This window comes from Poecile atricapillus, chromosome 7 (assembly GCF_030490865.1).
Source record: "Poecile atricapillus isolate bPoeAtr1 chromosome 7, bPoeAtr1.hap1, whole genome shotgun sequence".
NCBI lineage: Eukaryota > Metazoa > Chordata > Aves > Passeriformes > Paridae > Poecile > Poecile atricapillus.
Window position 1 is genome coordinate 10,326,362 of NC_081255.1, and position 22,261 is coordinate 10,348,622.

At 61.4% G+C, this 22,261-nt stretch overlaps 2 protein-coding genes across 4 annotated transcripts; both read left to right on the plus strand.

The window, feature by feature from the left end:
* The first annotated feature begins 134 nt into the window (after positions 1–134).
* Positions 135–7,420, plus strand: UAP1 (UDP-N-acetylglucosamine pyrophosphorylase 1). Of its 3 annotated transcripts, none has more exons than XM_058842930.1 (10): positions 135–466; positions 543–747; positions 1,504–1,679; positions 1,918–2,090; positions 3,218–3,411; positions 3,796–3,939; positions 4,271–4,459; positions 4,852–4,899; positions 6,603–6,669; positions 6,894–7,420. In XM_058842930.1, the coding sequence occupies exons 1-10, from the start codon at positions 160–162 to the stop codon at positions 6,984–6,986; spliced, it is 1,596 nt and encodes a 531-aa protein (XP_058698913.1). In that variant the 5' UTR covers positions 135–159; the 3' UTR covers positions 6,987–7,420. The 3 variants fall into 3 exon arrangements, with proteins under 3 accessions (XP_058698913.1, XP_058698914.1, XP_058698915.1); XM_058842931.1 differs by having other exon boundaries at positions 4,852–4,866; XM_058842932.1 differs by lacking the exon at positions 4,852–4,899.
* Positions 7,421–8,678: 1,258 nt separating this feature from the next.
* Positions 8,679–21,910, plus strand: DDR2 (discoidin domain receptor tyrosine kinase 2). The gene is made up of 17 exons (XM_058843120.1): positions 8,679–9,331; positions 12,929–13,035; positions 14,694–14,796; positions 14,900–15,131; positions 15,218–15,365; positions 15,503–15,608; positions 15,959–16,142; positions 16,213–16,456; positions 16,563–16,625; positions 16,751–16,881; positions 17,373–17,583; positions 18,050–18,264; positions 18,349–18,485; positions 18,852–19,043; positions 19,121–19,349; positions 19,882–20,031; positions 20,452–21,910. The coding sequence occupies exons 2-17, from the start codon at positions 12,939–12,941 to the stop codon at positions 20,587–20,589; spliced, it is 2,580 nt and encodes an 859-aa protein (XP_058699103.1). The 5' UTR covers positions 8,679–9,331; positions 12,929–12,938; the 3' UTR covers positions 20,590–21,910.
* The last annotated feature ends 351 nt before the right edge of the window (positions 21,911–22,261 follow it).

Sequence of the window (22,261 nt, forward strand, 5' to 3'; positions counted from 1 at the left end):
CGCTCCCATTGGCGGCGGCGCAGCGAGGGGGGCGGGCGGTTCCGCCCCTCCCCCGGCGCCCATTGGGCGGGCGGCGCCATCACGTGGTGCGGGGCCCGGCCATTGGCCGGCGGGCGGTATAAAAGCGGCGGGGGCGGCGGCCCCGCGGCGGCGGGCGGGATGGAGGCGGCTGGGGCTGAGGGGCGAGAGGAGGCGGCGGTGCTGCGGGAGCGGCTGGCGGCGGGCGGCCAGGACCATGTGCTGCGCTTCTGGTCCGAGCTGGATGGCGCGGCCCGCCGGGCGCTGGCGGCCGAGCTGTGCCACATGGACGTGGCCGAGATCAACCGCTTCTTCCGCCGCGCCCGCGGGGACGGCGGCGGGGCGGGAGCGGCGGCGGGGCTGGATGCGCGCATGGAGCCGGTGCCGCGGGATGTGCTGGGCAGCGCCTCCCGCGACCGCGGGCTGGTGCCGCGCTGGGAGAGCCGCGGTAGGTGCGCGGGGCGGCGGGGATCGGCGCGGCGGGCAGCCGGAGCCGCGGGCCCCACGCGTGTCTGCTCCCCCAGGGCTGGCGGAGATCGCGGCGAGCCGCGTGGCCGCGCTGCTGCTGGCCGGCGGGCAGGGCACCCGCCTCGGCGTACCCTACCCCAAGGGCATGTGCGACGTGGGGCTGCCCTCCCGCAAGACCCTCTTCCACCTCCAGGCCCAGCGCCTGCGGCGGCTGCAGCAGATGGCGGAGGAGCAGCACGGCACTCCCTGCCACATCCCCTGGTGAGCCCCGGCCTCGGGGGGACAGGACTGGCAGTGCCCGGCTGGGTGTCACCAGTGCACCACTGCATCAGGGCCCGGGCGATCGGCGCAGCCCTCTGGGTGTCAGCAGCCCGCCTCCCCTGGGTTACTGCAGTTCCCTTTGGCAGCCCGAGGATAGCCGGGGTTGGTGCAGTTCCTTTGGTAGCCCGAGGCTAGCCTGGGTTGGTGCAGTTCCCTTTGGTAGCCCGAGGCTAGCCTGGGTTGGTGCAGTTCCCTTTGGCAGCCCGAGGCTAGCCGGGGTTGGTGCAGTTCCCCTTAGTAGCCCCTGGGTTGATGCAGAGCCCCTCGGCAGCTCCAGGACCACAGACTGGCATAGCCCCTCTTGGTGTCAATGCCTTGCAATGGGCTTTGCCCCTTAGAGTGAGGGGTTCAAGGCTGGCACTGTCAGGTCCCACATTGTCACACTCAGTCCCATGGCCCTTGAGAAGGGTTTTCATGTCCATGCAAGGTGGAAGCTGCTGAGGTGCTCTGTAGACAAGGCAGGAGCTGGCCATTGCAGCTGAGTGTCCCATGCACAGTGTTGTGTAGTTTTGGAGATACGTGTTGCAAGAAGGGTGAAACCTTTCATTGGCTTGTCAAGGTGGTAGGACCACAGCCAGTCAAATCCTCCTAAGTGTGGAGGGGTGAAAATCCTCTCCTGGGTGTTCTCCACATTTGGGATGAGGGGTGTGAGACCCTGCCTCTCCTCCCTGCTCACTGTCTTCTACTCTGCAACAGGTACATCATGACAAGTGGCCGCACCATGGAGTCCACCAAGGAGTTCTTCCAGAAACATCGCTATTTTGGCTTGAAGAAGGAGAACGTCATCTTCTTCCAGCAGGGCATGCTGCCTGCCCTGGGATTCGATGGGAAAATCCTGCTGGAGGAGAAGGGCAAGATTGCTATGGCACCAGGTTGGTGGCCAGGAGTGAGACGTGGTGCTGAGGAGCAGCTTTTGGAGCTGCAGTCTTCACTGTGACCTGGCCCACGGCTGACTCAGGCTGGGAGTGTCTGTCTCGGCAGGGAGGACCAGGCTGGGACACAGCTGGGCTGGTGACCTTCCACATCAGCCCACGGGGAAGGAGGATGAGTGTGGGTGGCTGACAGGCAGTGGGGTGTTGCTGCAGCCCCAGGGGTGTGTTCCCTCTGCAGATGGCAACGGGGGCCTGTACCGGGCCCTGGGCTCACACGGCATCATGGAGGACATGGAGCGGAGGGGGGTGCAGAGCGTCCACGTCTACTGCGTGGACAACATCCTGGTGAAGGTGGCTGACCCCAGGTTCATCGGGTTCTGCTTGGAGAAGGGAGCAGACTGTGGGGCCAAGGTATGGTTTTGGGAGTAGGCAGGCACTGCTTCTGCAGAACTGGGTGGGGTCTGTCCTGCTCCTTGCCAGCTTCCCTGACTTTACACCCTTCATTTGCTGGCTTGCCACTACCAGGAGGGATAACTAAGTACCTGGAGCTCACTGGTGAAGTAACACATGCTGCTAGAGTCCTACCTGCCCCGGGGATGGTCCTGCCTGCCCCTAGCATCCTGGAGGATGCCTGGCACTGCTCTTCTGCCTTGCACAGGGATGTGGCACCAACAGGCCCAGGGCTTGGAGGTCCCCCTGGGCCAAGAGGCAAGAGGCTGCTTGGGAGCCCTGTATAGCTGGCTGGTGCACACCTGGGTGCTGGGCAGCTCTTTTCTGGATGGCTGTGGGTAGCACAAGAAAACAGGATCCTTGCCATAAGCTGCCAGCTGTCCCCAGCCTGACATCCTGGGCACCAGACCAGGACACGGGGGGTGCAGCTGACGCTGAACCCAGCCCCATTTCTTGTGGATAGGGCATTGCACACTTCAAGCTTTACTTAAAGACTGGCTTGACAGCCAGAGGTTTTGTTTGCATTGGGCTCAGCTCTGGCAAACAGGTGAGAGGACTTACTGGCCTTGCAGCTTTCAGAGGGTAAGCTGAGAAAGGCAAGGCAGTTTCTCCTCCTGCCCTGCATGAAAGAGGAAATAAACCTTAGCACGCAGAAAGGAGAAAGCCCTGTGCTCCTGCATGCCACCACTCTGTGTGACAGTGGTGGGTGGGGATTTGCTGGGGTATCCCACACTCAGATGGAGCTGTGTGAGGTGCAAGGAGGAGAGGAAGGTCAGGGGGATGGCTCTGCTGAGCCAGCAACCTTTTGGTTGTGCATAGCAAGCTGGCTAAAAATATCCGTGCCTGCTGCCAGCTGCACGTTGGCTTGGTGCCACATCCTGCTGTGCCCTCTGGGTGTGTCTCACACCTGTCACCCGGCCCTGCCATCGTAGCTTCCTCCAGTCCCCACTGCCAGAAGCAGCTGGGAGGGCTCCAGCATCCCCGTCCCAGCAGAGGGAAAGGCCTGGTCCGGGCCCGCTGTTTACAGGGGAGTGTGTTTGAAGCGTGGGGCTTCGGGTGCTTTCCCTGACAGTGCTTCCCTCGGGCAGGTGGTGGAGAAGACCAACCCCACGGAGCCTGTGGGCGTGGTGTGCCGTGTGGACGGCGTGTACCAGGTGGTGGAGTACAGCGAGATCTCCCTGGCCACCGCCCAGCAGCGCGGCCCCGACGGGCGGCTGCTCTTCAACGCGGGCAACATCGCCAACCACTACTTCACCACTGCCTTCCTCAAAGACGTGGTCAAGTAAGGGCTGCTGGAGTGCCAGAGCAGGAGTGCTGATGTGGAAGTGCTGCTGCTGCTGGGCAGAGCTGGCTGTGCCTTGCTTTCTGCTGGTTGAGCTCCAGGCGTGCTGGGATGGGGCCCCCGGTGTCTGGCCCTGCACAGCTGGTCTGACCCCACCTCTCTGCACAGCCCCTTCATTCACATAAGGTTTCTCTGGGCCATATGTGGATGCTGCTCCCAGAGCGCAGGCATGTGGGGCAGTCCCTCCTGGCTGTTGTGGGGACGAGCAGCCCGTGCCTTGGGGCAGCTGGGGTCAGAGCAGGGCAGCTGTCCTGCTGCAGCAGTGGCTGAGCTGAGGACGTGGCTTGCCTGGGCAAGTGACGTCTCTTTCTTGGCCCGTTACAGCACTTACGAACCACAACTGCAGCACCACGTGGCTGAGAAGAAGATCCCACACGTGGACATCACTACAGGGCAGCTAATCCAACCCGAGAAGCCCAATGGGATTAAGATGGAGAAGTTTGTCTTTGACATCTTCCAGTTTTCCAAGTATGTCCTTTGCTCTCCGTGGGGTCCAGGCTGGCTGCTGGCTCTCCCTGGGGCAGCTCTGAGAGCCTCTGGGGTTGTGCCAGGGTGTGCCCACTGGCGCTGCCCGGGGATGGGGATAGGCTGGCAGCTGGAGGGATGGGCCTCGTGTGCCTCTTGCTGGGCTGAGCCCTGCTCCTGTGCCAGAAGAACATCTGCTGACCCTACGGGCCAGGCCCTCCCCTCCCTCCTGCATGGCTGTGAAAACAGCCTGTGGGTGTGGGCTGGGGGAGGGCTGTGGGCCCAGCTCAGCCACAGTTTCCAGACCTGAGCCTCCCACGCTGTGTTCCCCCAGGAAGTTCGTGGTGTACGAGGTGCTGCGTGAGGATGAGTTCTCTCCCCTGAAGAATGCCGACAGCCAGAATGGCAAGGACAACCCCACCACAGCCCGCCATGCCCTGATGTCCCTGCACCACTGCTGGGTTCTCAATGCAGGGGGGCACTTCGTGGATGAAAACGGCACACGCATCCCTGCCATCCCTCGGTGAGCTGCTGCTCCACTTGGGGCTGGGTATTGAGCACAAGGCAATCCCAGCACTGGTAATGGTGTCACAGAAGAGACTGGCTATGGGTCCCCTCTCCTGGGTGATGTGTGGAGCAGAGCTGGGTGTGAGCTGTGTGGTGGCAGCAGGAGTGGTGCTCAGCCAGCAGCAGCTTTCCTTGTCAGTTCAACACCTGAGTCCTGCCAAGGTTGGCTCTGCAGGGAGGAAGTGGCTCCCTAAAGCCAGAGCAGGCAGCAGATCTGTGCAGCCAGGCTGGCATCAACACATCCCTCGAGCACAGGACCTCCTGCCACCCTCTTTAGGGATCAGCAAACCCCAGACTCGTTTATCTCTGGTTTTCCCCCCTTGCTAACCCTTGTTTATTCCCGTGTAGCGTCACAAACGGAAGGTCAGCTGCCAGCCCAGCAGATGTCAATGACAAGTAACTATTGGTGTCCCAGGTGCATGGTGGCGGGGCTGTGCTTAGGGACTAACGGGCTGCAGGCAGAGCAGTGTGCCAGGCTAACGGGGCCGCATGCGGGCGCTGGGGCATGTCACCACCAGGCACGGGGGCTTCTCCTGGTGGCGGGCGCAGGCAGCTCCGCTCCCGGCCGGGCTCCTCTCGCAGGGATGACTGGATGGGGCTCATGCTCTTGGTGCAGGATGGCAGCAGCCTGGTGCTGACTGCACACAGCCCCCAGGGGTCACAGCACGTCAGGGACTGCTCCCGGCGGTCCCAGAGCTGGGGATGGCTGCCATCTCCTCCCTGTGTCCGCCAGGCAGACCCAAATGGGATTAAAGACATGAAGCAAATGTCAGGCAGGCTTTGATGTAGCATGTGTGAATCTGAGCACAGCAGCCAGCTGGGCTTCGTGTGACTCCAGCTCTTGAGTTTGGAAGATCCAGAGTGTGACACCAGGGAAAGCCCCTGGCTCAGTGCTTGAAAGTTTACAGGAATACACGGGGAAGCTTTAACTCTTCCGTTGTGTTCTGTAGGCACAGACGTGCTGGGACTTGGAGCTGGTGAGTGTAAATGACTCACAGAATTAGCAATCTTGTTACCTTCCCTTCTTTCAGAAGCTGTATCTTCAGACACTTTTTGGTGGGACACAGCTGTTTTATATGTTTTAATTCCAGACTCCAAGTGTTGTCAGGCTTACGACTAAGCCATTACACTAGTTAGCATGTAGGAGAAAGGATGCACCTTGTCCTACATTTACCCTTTGTTACCAGTTAATGTCAATTTTTTTTAAAAAAACAATCTTGAATCCAACATTCAGTGTAACCACCAGTCTGGGTTGGGATGTGTGAGTTTTATTTACTGACACTTGGGAACAGGAGGGGGCTGAGTGAGTGCGTGGCAGCAGGAAGGAACTTCAGGCTGGGTAAAGGGAGTGTTGTCACGGGTGGCATCCTGCCCTGCCTGCCTGGCTGCTGTGGCCACTGGCTGGGAAGGGCCACGCTGGGGTGCTGTTGCCATGGCTGCTTGTTGGGTCCACACAGCTGCACTCCCAGCTGGATCCCAGCATCATCCAAGCGTGTCCTACGGAGGCTGGTGGCAGCACTGGTGTGGTTCTGACATTTTGCTCAGCAGCTCCAGCCCACAGGCAGAACAGAGGAGGCGAGATGATCTAACAGGCAAAGGCAGAAGGGGCAGACAGTGTTTCAGGGAGTGTTTCTGAGGGAGAAGGGCTTACCCTGTGTCCTCAGGTTGTACTTTAAGCAAGAGAGGGCTTAAAGCAAGACCTCTTGTGTCCAGCTGAATGGGCAGGTGCTCGGTGAGAGCATCTCACATCACCCCAGGGCTGAAGGAGGAGAAGGAAAGGGTGACTTCTTCCCAGGCAGCATCAAAACCAGCGGGGCTGGGGGCACAGCCACTGCTGTGGTTACACATGTGGAAAGGCACCATGAAAGCCCCATCTAAAGCTCTTTTCCCTTTCAGTCGCTGCTGGTATCTAAACTTTAGCTGGCATCTGTGTGGAGAGCACGCAAGGCTTGACTAACCCAGGGCAGCTCTGCGCTGGCAGGGTCTGTGTGGGCCCCAGACAGCCCCTGAGCCTCCGCCTGGCCTCGGCAGATCTTGGGCCCGTCTGTGTCCCCCCTGGGCTGTACCTGACTCTCCTGACTGTACATTTGTCTCTGCAGCTTGAAGGATGCAAACGACCTGCCAATCCAGTGTGAAATCTCCCCCCTGGTCTCCTACGGAGGAGAGGTGAGTACTGGCTCTGCAGAGCTCGGGGGCCTTGCAGATGGAGCGGGCTGGCAGGGCACACACGTGAGGGGATAAGGCACAAAAGGGACTCCAATTCACTGAGGAGCTTTTTGGGGCAGTGCCCCCAGGGTGCCAGCACAGGAGGGGAGCAGAGGCCCCGTGAGCAGCGCAGCAGAGCGGGTGATGTGCGCTGTGTTCTGATGAGCCGCTCCTCGTTCCCCTAGGGTCTGGAGAAGTACGTGAAGGACCGAGAGTTCCGCACACCTCTGATCATTGACGAGGATGGGATCCACGAGCTGGTGAAGAACGGGATGTAGAGGCAGCGTGGTGCCCATCCTGCCAGGAGCTCACAGGCTGATGGCTGGGCCTGGCAGGGACAGCTCTGTGCAGAGCAAGATCTGACCCACTCGGTTCTTGGCACGTTGGATGCTCCTATTTATATTTTAATTTAAAAACCAAACTCTATGGATTCCCCTGCCACAAAGCACAGCTGTGGTGCTGCTCTTTGCTCTCCAGGCTGTGGGCATTTATTTTTAAACATGTATATAGTAATAGTCATTGTACATGCAGAGAGAGGATTTTTATGGTACGGGGCTGGGTTTAATCTTGAATTTTTATTTTTTTTAAATCTACATGACTATTTTTTTTTAATAGGGTCCTTGTCATTGCCCATGTCCTCCCTTTTGGTCATCCTTTGTATATTGCACAACTGGAAGCCCCCAATTAAACTCTGAGTCCCTCCTGTTTGTCATCTGGTGGTGTTTGAGTGACAGTGACTTTCCAGCAAGAGGCTCATGGAGCAGAGAGCTGACTGCATCATGCCAAGTGCTCTGTTCAGTGCAGCTGGGGTGGCTGCAGACAGGGCCTCTAGCCTGCACTGCTCATTTGGGGCCTTCCTGGAGGAATCAGAGAGTTGCACCTCCCTCTCACATTTCTGCAAACAGTGTCAGGCAGGAACAGGGAGGTGTGCTCAGGGTGAAACCACCGAGCTCCCCACCAGTGCCGTGTGCCCTCTGCTTTTCCTGGGGGGAATCTTTGGCTCCTGCATGAGCCCAGTGCTGAGGAGTGTGGTGTCCTGATAGCCTCGGGCAGAGCAGCTGTGCTGCCTCCCCTCCTGGCTGGGAGGAGGGATGTAGAGCTTGGCCAGCCCCTCTCCTGCTCCTGATGTGGTCACAGCCTCCTGCTGCCCTGGGGCTGCCTGGGGAAGGATTTTCCCTTGCAGGCCTGGGAATGGGACCCAAAGCGCTCCCTCTGGGGGAAGTCACCAGGTGCCCCCCAGGTTCAAAGGTGGCTGCTGAGCATCCCCGGCTCAGCCAAGCACTTGGTTCCCCAGGCCCTGTGCCTGGGCCAGCAGGGCAGTGGAGGGTCCTGGCTGGCTCTGTGCCTGCTGCTGGCTCACCACAGGCTGGCTGGGCTCTGTGTGGCCTTTGGCTTGCAGACCACCACCTTTGCACTAGCTCTGTCCTGGGACACAGCACTGGGGTGCTGCCTGCTGCCAAGTTGTTTGAGCAGCAGTCCCAGGTAGCAGCAGGAGGGGAGTGAGCAGAGCTGGCTGGAGTTTGTGCCAGTGTGCACATAGGGCAGCCTGTGCTTCTCCCTGCCCTCTGCTGTGGGGCAGCACATTTGGCACGGCTCCCTGCCAGCCAGGGGAAGCTGTGCCCTGCCTCTGTCACCCAGTGCTGGCTCAGCTGGAGCTGCAGCCCCCCTCTGGTGGCAGTGATGAGGGTCCCAGTGTCTGCCGGGGGTGGCGGTGCCTTCCCCTGCTGCCATTCTGCTGGTTTGGCTGCAGACCAGGCTGGCAGAGGTTGGTTTAGGAGCAAGGCTACAGCCCTGGGGCCGTGGGGTTTTCTAGTCGGACAGGAAAGCCTTTTAGGGAGTTGCTGGCCTGCTGCCAGGGGTGCTACTTCCTTCCCATAATGTGAGCGTGGAATTCAACAAAGCCAAAACAGTAAAAAAAAAATTTTTTTTTAAAAGAAGTTCTTTAATTGTGGTTTTTGCTGTTGTACGAAGATCACCATGAGCCCATTATTAGCATTAGTAGTACTGTTATTATTTTCTCCCTGCCTCGTTACGCAGCCGGCGGCCGCCGTGCCAGGCTGGTGCCTGGAAATGATGTGGAGCCAGCGGCTCCGCACGGAGCTGGGACAGCTGGAGCAGCGAACCAGGCCGGCTCTGGCTGCTGTCCCGGCCACGTGTGCCCGTGCAGGAGTCCCAGATCCTTCCCCCAGGAGAGGAGGATCCCCCCTGGGACCCTGCAGGCCCGCTCTGGGCTCTCGGGGACTGTCCCCATCAGCCGCGATTTGGGGGTGCTGGACACGCCAAACGCTGCCTACTGCTTTGAGTTCCCTTGCTGGCCACGGGGGCTTTTTTATGTTTTTCTCTTGCGCTATGAATGGGTTTTGCTGTAAATTATAGCTTTGCGCACATTCCCTCGGGCCGAGGAAAATAACCTCTGCCAAAAAGCCAGCCCGGATCGCTGACTGGCTCCCCCTCTCCGCTCCCTAATTGAAACCAAATGTGCGAGATGTAGGATTGTGGGATTTCTGGCCGGCTCCCAGGAATCCGCAGAATGCGAGCGAGCTCCCAGAGGCATCTTGCATCAGCCCGGAGAAGTTCTGTGCTCACCTGGCTCGGCGGGCTGGGGGCTCGGAGCCGGGCTGCGGTGAGTGCCGGGGCCGTGCGGGGGGATCGGGGCTGTGGAGCCGGGCACGGGGGCTGGGCTGGGGGTCTGCCCGGGCAGCCTCTGGGGCAGCAGCAGGGCGCTGTGCTCGCTCGGAGAGGTGACAGGCGACCCCTTTTCGCCAGCCCGGTGCCAGCGTTCCCCCGAGCCTGGTGCGGGCCGGGCCCGGTGTCGGTCCCCAGCTGCCGCCCCTGTGTCTGCTGGCAGAGCTGGCGGCAGCGCTGCCGAGCCAGAGAGGCCCTTCTGTCCCCAGGGCCCGGCAGGCACCCGGGCTCATTGGCTCCGCTGCTCCGGAGCTTCGTGTCCCGCTGCTCCGGAGCTTCGTGTCCCGCTGCTCCGGAGCTTCGTGTCCCGCTGCTCCGGAGCTTCGTGTCCCGCTGCTCCTGAGCTCCGTGTCCCGCTGCCGGAGCTGCAGCCCGGGCCGGCGGAGCGCGGGGCAGGGCCGGGAGCTGTGGGGAGCGCTGCTGGATGCAGCACCCACGGGACGCTGTCCTGCTGTCCCTCTATCCCGGGTCCCGCTGTCCCTCGGTCCCTCTTGTCCCGCTGTCCCTCTGTCCCGCTGTCCATCTGTCCCGGGTACCTCTGTCCCTCTGTCCCTCTGTCCCATTGTCCCATTGTCCCTCTGTCCCTCGGTCCCTCTGTCCCGCTGTCCCTCTGTCCCGCTGTCCCCAGGCCCCGGGCGCGCTCCTGCCGGGCACCAGGAGCCACCGGGCCGTGCTGGCTGCCCCTCGCAGCCGCGATGCCCCGGGCTGAGCCCGCCGGCCCGTGGCCGGGGAGGCGCTTCTGCTGCAGAAAATGGGGCTGCATCCAGGCCAGAAAAAGTCTAAAATGGCATTTTTGGAAGGGAGGAGGACTACGGGTCCCAGCATGCCGCTCTGTGCTCCCGCCAGGGCGGCACGGCATGCTGGGGGCTGTAGTGCCAGCCGGGCAGGGCTCCTGAGCCCCTTATCCCAACAACCTTATCCCCTTATCCCAACAACCTTATCCTCTTATCCCAGCAACCTTATCCCCTTATCCCAGCAACCTTATCCCTTATCCCCGGGCCGGGCTCCCGGCGAGCCTGTCGCCGCTCAGGGACATTCCCTGGGCCCGGCAGGACGGCAGCCCCAGCCCCGTGTGGGGAGAGGGGCTCTGCGAGAGGAGCGCTGGAGGTGCCGGCAGAGCTGGAGCTGGTGTGCACAGGGTGGGCACAGCCTGCTGCCATCCACCCCTCCCTGCATGCGGCTCCTCCAGTGCCAGCAGAGCGAGCCGGGGACATCACCCAGCCGGGGACATCACCCAGCCGGGGACATCACCCTTCTGGGGACCTCACCTAGGACAGCAAAGGGGACCGTGGCTCGAGTGGGCTTTGTCTCTTAACAAATGCGGATTTAGTTTTTCCCCCAGTTATTTCCCTTGGTTGTTTCAGTAGAATAAGGAAGGAGGGAAATAAGAAGGGAAAACAACAAAAAAGCAGCAGCCAAGGAGAACTCGAAGCCCAGGCGATGCCGGGGAGGAGCTCCAAGAACTCTCTGCACTAAAACTTTCCAGTGATTGAAAATTTTCAGCAAACATTTTCAGTCCAAACGTTGCAAAGCTGTCCCGTTTGCAGGGCTGGCGGAACAAACCTGGTTTCCAGCTGGGCTGCCAGTACTGCCCGTGTGTCCCTTAGCCCTCAGCCTGAGCCACTGTCCCCAGCCCCAAGCACTTTCCAGTGGCTGCGTGGGGATGATTTCCCTATGCTAGGCTAAATGGAAATGCATTCCCTGCAGGAGATCACAGCATCTGGTATCCTGATGCTTAAAGAGTTTACTCAGCCTGAAAGAGTAGTGGGGGAAAATATCCCTGGATATTTTTTGGAATGCAGAAGGAAATTAAGATTTTAATGTTGGGGGCAACTGGCCATCATCAAATGCAGGAGCCTCCTGCGAGTGCCTCTGGGCAATGCAGCTGAAATTCTCAACTAGCTACAGTTTCCCAGCTGGGAACAGGGGGGAAAAGCAACCACATATGTGCTTTAAAAAAAATAAATTAAAAAAATGAAAGAAAATTAGAAAAAAGGGGAAAATGATCCCAAGTGCAGGTGTTTACTTGTGCCTCCTGCAGAGCTTGTGGTGTTTGGCAGAGTCCCCCAGGAATCCAGCAGGGTGCTGTGGGGTGCAGAGAGCTTCTAGCAGAGTGCAGGTGGCAGCTCTTGGGGTTTTGCTGTCCCCTTGGCTGCTGGTGTGGCCACAACAAACCCCAGTCTGGCTCCTGCCATGCCAAACCCCAGCTGTGGCAGCAATCCAGCACCTCCCAGCTGGCTCTGTGGGATGTGGGCAGCTGGTCTGGGTGAGTTTAGCCCTTCTCTTGGTGGTGGGGACAACAGCACGGGGCGATGCAGAGACAACCAAGACACGACACCTAGAACCCTGAAACCCAACACCTAGAACCCCAAGACAGGTTACCTAGAACCCTGAAACCCAACACCTAGAACCCCAAGACACGTTACCTAGAACCCAGCCTCAGTGGTGTTGGGCTGGTTCAAGGATGTGCCAGCCAGGAGTCATCCCTGGTGCCATGGGGATTTACCCCAGCAGCCAGGCCCTTTTTGGCCAGCAGCTGTGGTCCCTTTAACCCCCAGGTTAGTAGGTTGCTCTCTCAAAGGTCAATGTGCATTTCAACTAGGTTAAAACAGCCTTTTTTTATAGAAGGAGAACTGATTGCATCTGGTGCTGGTGTGAAGTGTCCTCTTGGCAGATGAAGGGAGCTCAGGGAGCCTGGGGCAGGGTGGTGACCTTTAGGGGTGTCCCTGGTGCTCCCCCCGGCATGGTGCCAGACCCCATGGTGGTCACCCCGAGGTGTGTGGGCACAGCGGGAGCTGCCAGGGCTCAGGGTTCCTGGCAGCTGAGGGCTGGCTGGAGCCAAGGCTGTGGTGACAGCCCTGACACAAGGGCAGGCACATCCTGGGGAGGACCCCTTGTCCCCACCGAGGAGAAGCCCCGCCAGCACCAGTCCTTTTTGTCCCCATGCTGTGGCCCAAGCCCTGTTCCCATGACCCCAGGTCCCCTCCAGCCCCATCCCGTGCTCCCCTTGAGGCAGAGGGTGCAAGCTGGCTCCACACCTTCTGTCACCCCCTCCTGTGTCCCACATGTGCCTGGGGTCCGCTCTGCCACGGGGAGCTGTGGCAGTAAATAAATACCCTGTAAATCTCGGGTGGTATCTGCTCTCCTCTCTCCGGAGCCAGCAGGCAGGAAACTGCTCTGGCACCCTGCTATTACTGTCCTACAGCATGGGCTTGTGCAGCTTCTTCATTTCAAAGGCGGCCGAGGGTGGCCGGCCGGCCGGGGCCTTTGTGTCCTGCGGTGGAGGCGGCCGGTGCTGGCAGAGCCCAGGGAGCTTCCCGCGGGTCCTGTGGCCATTCCGTGGGGATGTGGCACGCCGTGGCTCCCAGGATCCCTGTGAGCACAGAGCTGAGGCTTGGGGCTCTGTTCCTCCTGCACGGGGTCACAGGGTGGCAGGAGAGGCGCTGCCATCCTCAGCTGGCTGCCCCAAGCAGAGCTGGTGTTTGTCCCCTCCTCGGCTGCCTCAGTGTGACGAGCCCTGCTTCTGTCTCCACAGGACTGCCAACATGTTGGCCACCCCCAGACCGGCCCTGCTGCCACTGCTGCCACTGCTGCCACTGCTGCTGCATGTCCCTCATGCTGCCAGAGCCCAGGTCAACCCCGGTAAGTCACACAGGGACCAGGTGGCTGCAGGTGCCGTCCTTTCATTTCCCTGGTCTCTGCTCCTGCCCGATGGCCAAGTTTGGACTCATCCTCTCCATCATTTCTGGGACTTTGTAGCTCTGGGGCAGGATGTGATGGCTCCCCAAGCCTGGAGCTGCCTGGGCACTGCTGTCCTGCTCCCTCAGGCAGCTGCAGAGTCCCCTGTGTGTGCCACGGGTGCTGTCCTAACCTGCCAGGTGCTGGATATGGCAAACAAAGCACAGCAGCCCTGGGCTCTGAGTGGGGCCCTTGCCCATGGGGTTCACCGAGGCTGCCAGGTACCAAGATGTTGTTCTCTCTGCTGGGCTGTGCCTTCTCTGGCGGTTTTGCAGCAAACCAAGGCTGGCTTTGGTAAAGTGGCTTGACTGGGTGCCTGGCTTCTGCTCAGAAACCACAACAGTGCGCCAGCCGGCAGCACAAGCGTGTTTAGAGCCGTTCCTGCAGGGCTCAGCCCCATCCTGGTCTGCAGGGATGGACAGAGCCAGGTTTTCCCAGGGTTTTCCCAGGGTTTCTCCAGGGAGTCCCTTTAACAAGGCCCTTCAAAGGCTCCTTCCATCTGTGGGAGGAGTTAGCTGTGTCTTCCCTGGAGGCTGGTGCTTACTTAGGGAGGCAATCCTGCTTCTCCTGCAGACATCTGTGGCTGGCAGGATTGGATTTGCCTGGCCAGGATTGTTATTACCAAGACAAAAGTCCAGGGCTGGCTCCATGTTTGGCAAGGACTAAACAGGAATTCAGTGGGAGCAGAGCAGGAGACAGAGGAGATGGTCCCGCTGTGCCAGTGCTCACGATGAAGGCACGCTCATCCCTGTGCCGGATGTAGGATACGGTCCCCGCGTCCCGGGGATGGTGGCACAAGGGACGTGGGCTCTTTGCAGAGCCAGGGGCTGTGGGTGGAGGTGGCCCGGGCACAGCGTCCTGCCCGCTCCTCGCCACCTCGGTGCGGGTGTTTGCTCGGGGCGGGAGCGCGGTGGGCTGGAGCCGGCAGCCAGACGGTAAACACGGCCAAACAAGCCGCCCTTTCAGCAGAGCTCTTGGCAGCCAGGCGTGAAAAAATAACTCCAGTGAAACAGCGAGGATGCGGTGCTGAGGGAGTCGGCTGCCACTTGGGGCTGCAGCCCGCCTGCCACCCCGGGTACTTTTCCACTCACAGCCAGGCCGGGAGCAGGGCTGGAGATGGCAGCTGAGGGGTCAGTGGGGAGGATGAGTGCCCGTCTTGGTCACTGGCTCCCAGGGACAGGGAGCAGCACGACACGGTTGCTGCCAGTGAGGTTTCTGGGCAAGTGGCCTGTGGAGTGAGCCCTCTGGAGCATGGGGACAGCAGTGCCAGCTCACAGGCTCCACTGCAGCCCAGGTCCTTGCCAGCACGGCTGAGGAGATCCCTGGGGACAGGGCCCGGCCTGCCCGTCAGCCCTTGGAGCTGGGCTGGCACCCGCTTCTGGCTCTCGCTGGCTCAGGAGGGTGCCTGCTTAGGCAGGACTGTCCCCTCCTTGCTTCACCGTCTCTCTGCAAGCCAGAGGGGTGCAGAGGGCTGCCCTGGGGCACCCTGGATGTGCCCCAGCCCGGCTGGGCAGTGGCAGAGGGGTTCCCTCCTGGCCAGCGCCCTGCCGGTGTCGTTGCAGCCGTGTGCCGGTACCCGCTGGGAATGTCGGGCGGTCACATCCCTGACGAGGACATCTCAGCCTCCAGCCAGTGGTCTGACTCCACGGCCGCCAAGTACGGACGGTGAGTGTGGCACCCTCCTGCAGCAGCCCCAGCAGGAGGGAGGAGGGGGACGTGGGCCCGGTCTCGGCCACCTGCAAACAGCTCCTCCGCTCTGGGCTCGCAGGCTGGACTTGGAGGACGGCGACGGAGCCTGGTGCCCCAAGACCGCGGTGGAGCCAGATGACCTGAAGGAGTTCCTGCAGATCGACCTGCAAGCCCTGCACTTCATCACGCTGGTGGGCACCCAGGGGCGCCACGCCAAGGGCCACGGCAATGAGTTTTCCCCCATGTATAAAATCAACTACAGCCGGGATGGCACCCGCTGGATCTCCTGGAGGAACCGGCACGGGAAGCAGGTGAGGAGGAGGAGGGTGGGGGCTGCATTGGGTGGGGGGTGAGGAGGCTCCTCCTGGCCATCCCCACCGTGCTGCTCTCTCTCCAGGTGCTGGATGGAAACACCAACACCTACGACATCGTCCTCAAGGACCTGGAGCCGCCCCTCATCGCCCGCTTTGTCCGCTTCATCCCCGTCACTGACCACTCCATGAGCGTCTGCCTGCGCGTGGAGCTGTATGGCTGCGCCTGGCTGGGTGGGTGCTGCGCTCCTGTGCCTGTCCCCCTGTCCCCAGCACCCATCCTGGCCTTGTGGCCCAGCCCAGTGGGGGCTGTCTGTGCTGCAGCACCCGGGACTGGCGGGTGTCCGTGCACTCACCCCTCCCTCCTGCAGACGGGCTGGTGTCCTACAACGCGCCGGTCGGGCAGCAGCTCGTCCTTCCCGGGGGCACCATCATCTACCTCAACGACTCGGTGTACGATGGGGCCTTCGGCTACAGGTGAGGACTGCATGCCATGCTGGCCAGCAGGCCAGGGAGACGTTTCTTCCCTGCCTTGCCAGGCTGATCCTCAGCACAGCAAATGTTTGCGGTGTCCCTCAGCTGGGGGACGTGGCCAGCCTGGGAGGGCTGCACATTGTGTGGGGGACAGTGTGATGGGGGAGGCAGCCCCAGCTGGATTTGCTCTAGCTGCACCTCATGTTCTGCACCCCACAGCCTTTTCCAGAGAGAACATCAGGAACAAAATCCCCCCGAGTGTCCCGGGGCCCGTGAAGAGCTGCTGGGGGGTGCAGGGTGCAGGTGCAGGTTTGTGGGGATGGCGAGTCACGCTCCTCCTGTCCCTTTGCCAGCATGACAGAGGGCCTGGGCCAGCTGACGGACGGGGTGTCGGGGCTGGACGACTTCACGCAGACCCACGAGTACCACGTCTGGCCGGGCTACGACTACGTGGGCTGGCGCAACGAGAGCACGGCCGGCGGCTTCGTGGAGATCACCTTCGAGTTCGACCGCATCAGGAACTTCACCGCCATGAAGGTCCATGCCCCCCCGGCCCTGCCGCCCTCCCCGTGCCCCTCGGCGGCCGTGCTGACAGGCTGCCCCACAGGTCCACTGCAACAACATGTTCGCCAAAGGTGTGAAGATCTTCAAGGAGGTGCAGTGCTACTTCCGCGCCGACGCCAGCGAGTGGGAGCCCAGCGCCGTCTCCTCGGTGCTGGTGCTGGATGATGTGAACCCCAGCGCCCGCTTCGTCACTGTGCCCCTGCTGCACCGCATGGCCAGTGCCATCAAGTGCCAGTACTACTTTGCCGACACCTGGATGATGTTCAGCGAGATCACCTTCCAGTCAGGTACCCGTCCCTGCCAGCCCCACAGGGACCAGGCTGTGCCGGTGGGAGGCTCGGTGGGGCTGGGGGTGTCCACACCCCCGCCTGATGTTGGCTTCTCGCTGGCCAGATGCAGCCATGTACAACAACTCAGTGCCCCCCGCCGAGGCACCCGTGGTCCCCACCACTTACGGTAAGCGTGGGAAGCGTGTCTCCCCGTGCTGGGTGGGGGCCATGCCCCACCCCACGGAGGAAAGGGGGCAGGGGGTCTCCCCACGCCCCGCTGTGACCGCCCTCGCTGTCCCCTTCTCCGGCTAGACCCCACGCTCAAGGTGGACGACAGCAACACGCGCATCCTGATCGGGTGCCTGGTGGCCATCATCTTCATCCTGGTGGCCATCATTGTCATCATACTGTGGCGGCAGTTCTGGCAGAAGATGCTGGAGAAGGTGGGCAGGCGTGGTGTGGCTGGTGAGGCGCCCTGTGGGGGTTGGGATCATTCTGAGCAGGTTCTTCTGAGCTCAGCACAGAGAAAGCAGGCTCTGTGCAAGGGCTGATGCTCCCTTCCCCTCCTCAGAAAGGCTGTGCTTTCCACCCGTCACCCAGGCAAGGGGAATTAGCTGAGCAGGGTGGTGACTCTGGGACTTGCCTGTTTGTCCATCCCTCTGTCCTGAAGCTGAGCTGGGGAACAGGAGCGTGGGTGCAGAGGGTTCTCACCACAGCCACCAAGGTCACTCACAGAACTGATGAAGCCAAACCCTTCTCCATAGAGGCAGACAAGAGAAAGGGGGGGCATGAGGACAAACCCAGGCAGGTGTTGTAACCCAGGGACAAGGCACTAGAGAGGAGGTTTGGGCACATCCCTGGTACCACGGAACACCCCACCCTACCCATGCTGTGGGGAACCCCACCTCTCTCCTCCCTTGCCCCGCTGTGACAGGCATCACGGAGGATGCTGGATGATGAAATGACCGTCAGCCTCTCCCTGCCCAGCGAATCCAGCATGTTTATTCACAACCGCTCCTCCTCGCCCAGCGAGCAGGAGTCCAGCTCCACCTACGACCGCATCTTCCCCCTGGGACCCGACTACCAGGAGCCCTCCCGCCTGATCCGCAAGCTGCCCGAGTTCACCTCGGGGGAGGAGGACACAGGTGAGAGCCAGGACACCCTGAGTGCTTACACCCATCTGCACTGAGCCTGCTGCAGCCCCCTCTCCCCAGCCCCAGCTTCTGGCTGCTCTCCAGACATTTTGTCACAGAGGGGAGAGGTCACACCAGCCCCCTGCATCCCACATGAAGGTCACACAAAGCCCGTGACTGAGAGCCATCTCTGACATCCACTGCCAGGCCAGGCTGTGTCCCACCATCATCTTTGGGATGCTCTGGCACCTCCTCCTCAGTGATCTGGAGGTCAGGCATTGATCTCTGCTCACCTGGTGCCCAGGGCTCCACTGGTGTGTTTGCTCCCGGAGGGGAAGGAGCGGAGCAGCGGGAATGCAGCCCCGTGGGGCGGCACGGGGGCTCTGGGGCAGATGGGGACAGTGTGAGCAGGCACTGGGGAGCAGAGGGCACAGGGCAGGACACCCACGGCAGGGCTGGCCCCGCTGTGTCCCCCCAGGCTGCAGTGGCCCCGCCAAGGCCGGCGTCCCCGAGGGCGTCCCGCACTACGCAGAGGCCGACATCGTCAACCTGCAGGGTGTGACGGGTGGCAACACCTACTCGGTGCCAGCCCTCACCATGGACCTGCTCTCCGGCAAGGATGTGGCCGTCGAGGAGTTCCCCAGGAAGCTGCTGACCTTCAAGGAGAAGCTGGGGGAAGGCCAGTTTGGGGAGGTGAGCGGGAATCGGGCAGAGCTCTCCTGGCTGGCCGGGGCTGTGGGGCTGAGCAGAGGTAACGGCTGCCCCCTGCTCCCCCAGGTTCACCTCTGTGAAGTGGAGGGGATGGAGAAGTTCACGGGGAAGGACTTGGCCCTGGAGGGCTTGGATGGCAGCTCTGAGCACCCCGTGCTGGTGGCTGTGAAGATGCTGCGGGCAGATGCCAACAAGAATGCCAGGTAGGGGCTGAGGGGGGCACAGAGCCCAGCACTGCCCCCGTGCAGAGCTTCACCAGGAGGGCTGGGATGCTTGGAAAGCGTCCCCTGTCTCCATCGGCTGTATGCTCAGTGCAGCTGCAAGGACTGCACACCTGAGCTCCCTGGGGATGCTGGGCTGCCACATGTCAGGGTCCTCGTTCCTAGCCAGCTCCCCAGTGCCTGTCCAGCCTGAGCCCACCCTGCAGCTCATCTCCAGGCTCAGGGGAAGGGGCCCACAGGTCCCTCAGGAGGTGTGGGTGGGTGGGTGCCGCTCTTGGCCAGTCTGCGCTCACCTCCGTGCCCCTCGGGGTCTGTCTGTCCGACCCGTGTGGTTTCTGTTCCGGAAAGGAATGATTTTCTGAAGGAAATCAAGATCATGTCGCGGCTGAAGGACCCCAACATCATCCGGCTGCTAGCAGTGTGCATCACAGATGATCCCCTGTGCATGATCACCGAGTACATGGAGAATGGGGACCTCAACCAGTTCCTGTCCCGCCAGCAGGCAGGTGGGCCTGCAGATGGCCACACACCCACCGTCAGGTAGGGCTGCTGTCCTTCCCCTTCCCCTCCCTTCCCCCTCCCCTCCCTCTCTCATCAGCCCTGTGTCCCCCCGACAGTGACCTGCGCTTCATGGCCACCCAGATCGCCTCGGGCATGAGGTACCTCTCGTCCCTCAACTTCGTGCACCGGGACCTGGCCACGCGCAACTGCCTGGTGGGGAAGCACTACACCATCAAGATCGCCGACTTTGGGATGAGCAGGAACCTGTACAGCGGGGATTACTACCGCATCCAGGGCCGGGCGGTGCTCCCCATCCGCTGGATGTCCTGGGAGAGCATCCTGCTGGTACACTGGGCTCCTCTGATGGACACTGACCTGGCTCTGGGCAGGCTCAGGCTCTGTGTCCTTGGGCTGGGAGTGCAGGAGGGATGGTGAGGTCTGTGCTCACTGCAGCCCATATTTGGGGTGAAGCACGGGGAAAGCAGGAGTGGTGGCAGCTTTTCGAGGCAGGCTGGGGGGACTGTGGTGGTTTTTGATGTCGCAGTGCAGGACATCCTTTAAGCAGGATGCTTGGCATTTTATCCTGGCCATGGCCAGACCTGGAAGAGGGAGCAGTGTTGGTTTTCACCTTCACAGGGAGCTGGGTCCTTGGCAAGCCCCAGCTCTCAGAGCAGCCACTGCCAGCCAGACCAGGAGCTGGCCAGGCTCTGGCCCCAGGCAGAAAGCTGGTCTGTGGGGCCAAGCACCTCTCTGAGCCCAGATCTGGATGCCAAAGCATCCAGAACAATGTTTTGATCCCTGGGCACCTACAGCTTCTGGAGCAGGGTGGGGTAAAGCCCGTGACCCTACTCTGCTCTGCTCTGCTCCCTCTGGCCAGGGCAAGTTCACAACGGCCAGTGACGTGTGGGCGTTCGGAGTGACGCTGTGGGAGACCTTCACGCTCTGCCGGGAGCAGCCCTACTCCCACATGTCCGATGAGCAGGTCATCGAAAACACCGGCGAGTTCTTCCGGGACCAGGGCCGGCAGGTAGGGACGGGGTGGGATGGGATGGGACGGGATGGGACGGGATGGGACGGGACGGGACGGGATGGGATGGGATGGGATGGGATGGGATGGGATGGGATGGGATGGGAACCATGGAATGGGATGGGATGGGATGGAACAAGAGGGCCAGTGATGCACCTGGGACACTTTAAGGTGACCAAGTGGGGAGCTTGGCTGTGAGGCAGCTGTGGGACAGGAACTCCTCTGGGAGGGAGGAGCAAACTGTCCCATCACTGTGCCATCTGGGGGTCACCCTGCCCCAGGGCTCATGGCAGCGCAGCGCCTGCTCCGGGCCATGGAGACACGGGCCCCCCTGAGAAACGGGGCTCTCCAGGAACACTTGGCACATCGGGTTCTGTGGCAGTAATCCTCTCTTTGCCATTTCTGCCTTTTGTGTTGCAGACCTACCTTCCCCAGCCCATGCTATGCCCTGACTCAGTCTATAAGCTAATGCTCAGCTGCTGGAGACGGGACACTAAAGATCGTCCCTCCTTCCAGGACATCCATCGCCTTCTCCAGGACTCAGCCAGTGAAGAATGAGCCTCAGCTCCCGCGATCCTGGTCCCCGTCCTTCCCTGTCCCCAGAGGAGCCCCAGATGCAAACCGAAGCCACTTCACTTGGACTTTGCCATAAACCCCGAGCAGCTGCTCGTGTTCTCGTTGTGCAGTGAGGCCTCAGAGGAGACCCCCAAGGACAGCAAAGCCCCACGGCGTGGGACGGCTCAGAGCTCCTGCTTCCCCGAGACCCGAGCCCGGGAGCAGTGTGGGCTTGGCTGAGGGTTATTTATTGATGCAGCGTGCTCCTGGTGACAAGAACCAGGACAGAGCGGCTCCTCTTCCTCAGCTGGAGGGGACGAATTCAGCTGGACTTTCTCGGTGAGGGAGCTCAGCCCACACGCAGGGCGGGTGCCTGGGGAAGGGATGTGTGCCCGCCCGAGCAGGGACAGACCGGCAGCCACCACCCGCTTCAGGAGGAGCTGGGAGCTGCTCTCGGTGGGCTGTGCACTCACAGGGTGAAAACAAAGACTCCACGGACATTTGGGGCTTTGGACATGCCTCATGGAGAGGCAGGAAGCGCCCTCCCTGCTGGCCAGCCCCGGCTGCACAGGGAGAAGACTGGGGTGCACCCAGCAGCTGAGTGTGCAGCCAGGGAGGAGCGGGCATCCTGTGCCGAGGGGACATTCCCTCACCAACCACTGCCACTCCAGGGCAGCTCAGCTGCCCAAGAAACGCGTTTTGGATGCCCCATGGGCGGTGCATGGCAGCTGGCAGCAGGATGCCAGCACCTTTTACTTCCATGGGGAAATCTCCAGGTCGTCCTCCCCCAGGGTTAACCCACATCTTCATCAGCCAGGAGAGGAGCACATGAACAGAGGTTCATTGGCAGCTGCCTGGTGCCCGTGCCTGCAATAACCCCACAGGCATGGAGAGGGGCACTCCAGCTCTCCTGGCTCTCAGCCTGGCATCACAGTCCAGCTGAAGCCCCTGAGCTGGGCTCTGCCACCCTGAGCATCCCTCGGCATTCTGGCACCGGTCCGTCCTCCCGGACCTGGCAGCATCCTGAGCAGACCGGGCAGGTGCCGAAGCCGTGTGTCCTGGCAGGTGACACCCTGGCATGGGTCCCCACACCCTCCCGCGGCTGGGCAGGAGGAACTGTGGACTTGGAGGGTCCAGGGAGCCCTCCACACTTCTGTACTCGTTAGTTCAGCAGCAGCAGGCGCGCGTGGCACCGTTCCCTGTATCCCGTGGCTAAGGCATGTGTATACTCAGTAGATGCACCTGTGTGTAGGGGCAAACCCGCTGAAGAGACACTCGGTACGTGAATCGCCTGTGTGCTTTCCTTGTGGTGCTTCTGCAGGCTCCCCGGGGCTGGGGGCTCTGGAGCTGCCCTGTGTGCCTGGGCTGCGGGGTGGGAACAGCGTGAGAGTTGGAGCAAGGATGATCGAGAGACCGGCTGGCGCTCCCACACTCGCTGTCCATCCCAGCGGGTGGGAGGGAGGATGCTCTGAGGCTCAGCATCCGTGTCAGGACGTGTCCAGCAGCAGGAGCGGGGCAGGACCGTGGGTGTGGGAGAGGGCAGGGCAGGGCAGGGATGGTGGGCTGTGCACCTCTGTGCCCAGCAGAAGGGCTGGGAGAGGGCAGGGCAGGGATGTGCAGCTCTGTGCCCTGCAGAGAGGCTGGGAGAGGGCAGGGCAGGGATGTGCAGTGTTCT

Excerpts from the sequence above, each read along its gene's own strand:
- DDR2 (XM_058843120.1), top strand. The coding sequence starts at position 12,939 with ATGTTGGCCACCCCCAGACCGGCCCTGCTGCCACTGCTGCCACTGCTG. Across the intron at positions 17,584-18,049 it reads CTCGGGGGAGGAGGACACAG|GCTGCAGTGGCCCCGCCAAG; the intron begins GTGAGAGCCAGG and ends GTGTCCCCCCAG. Across the intron at positions 19,044-19,120 it reads GGCCACACACCCACCGTCAG|TGACCTGCGCTTCATGGCCA; the intron begins GTAGGGCTGCTG and ends TCCCCCCGACAG.
- UAP1 (XM_058842930.1), top strand. The coding sequence starts at position 160 with ATGGAGGCGGCTGGGGCTGAGGGGCGAGAGGAGGCGGCGGTGCTGCGG. Across the intron at positions 3,940-4,270 it reads GACATCTTCCAGTTTTCCAA|GAAGTTCGTGGTGTACGAGG; the intron begins GTATGTCCTTTG and ends GTGTTCCCCCAG. Across the intron at positions 4,900-6,602 it reads CCAGCAGATGTCAATGACAA|CTTGAAGGATGCAAACGACC; the intron begins GTAACTATTGGT and ends TTGTCTCTGCAG.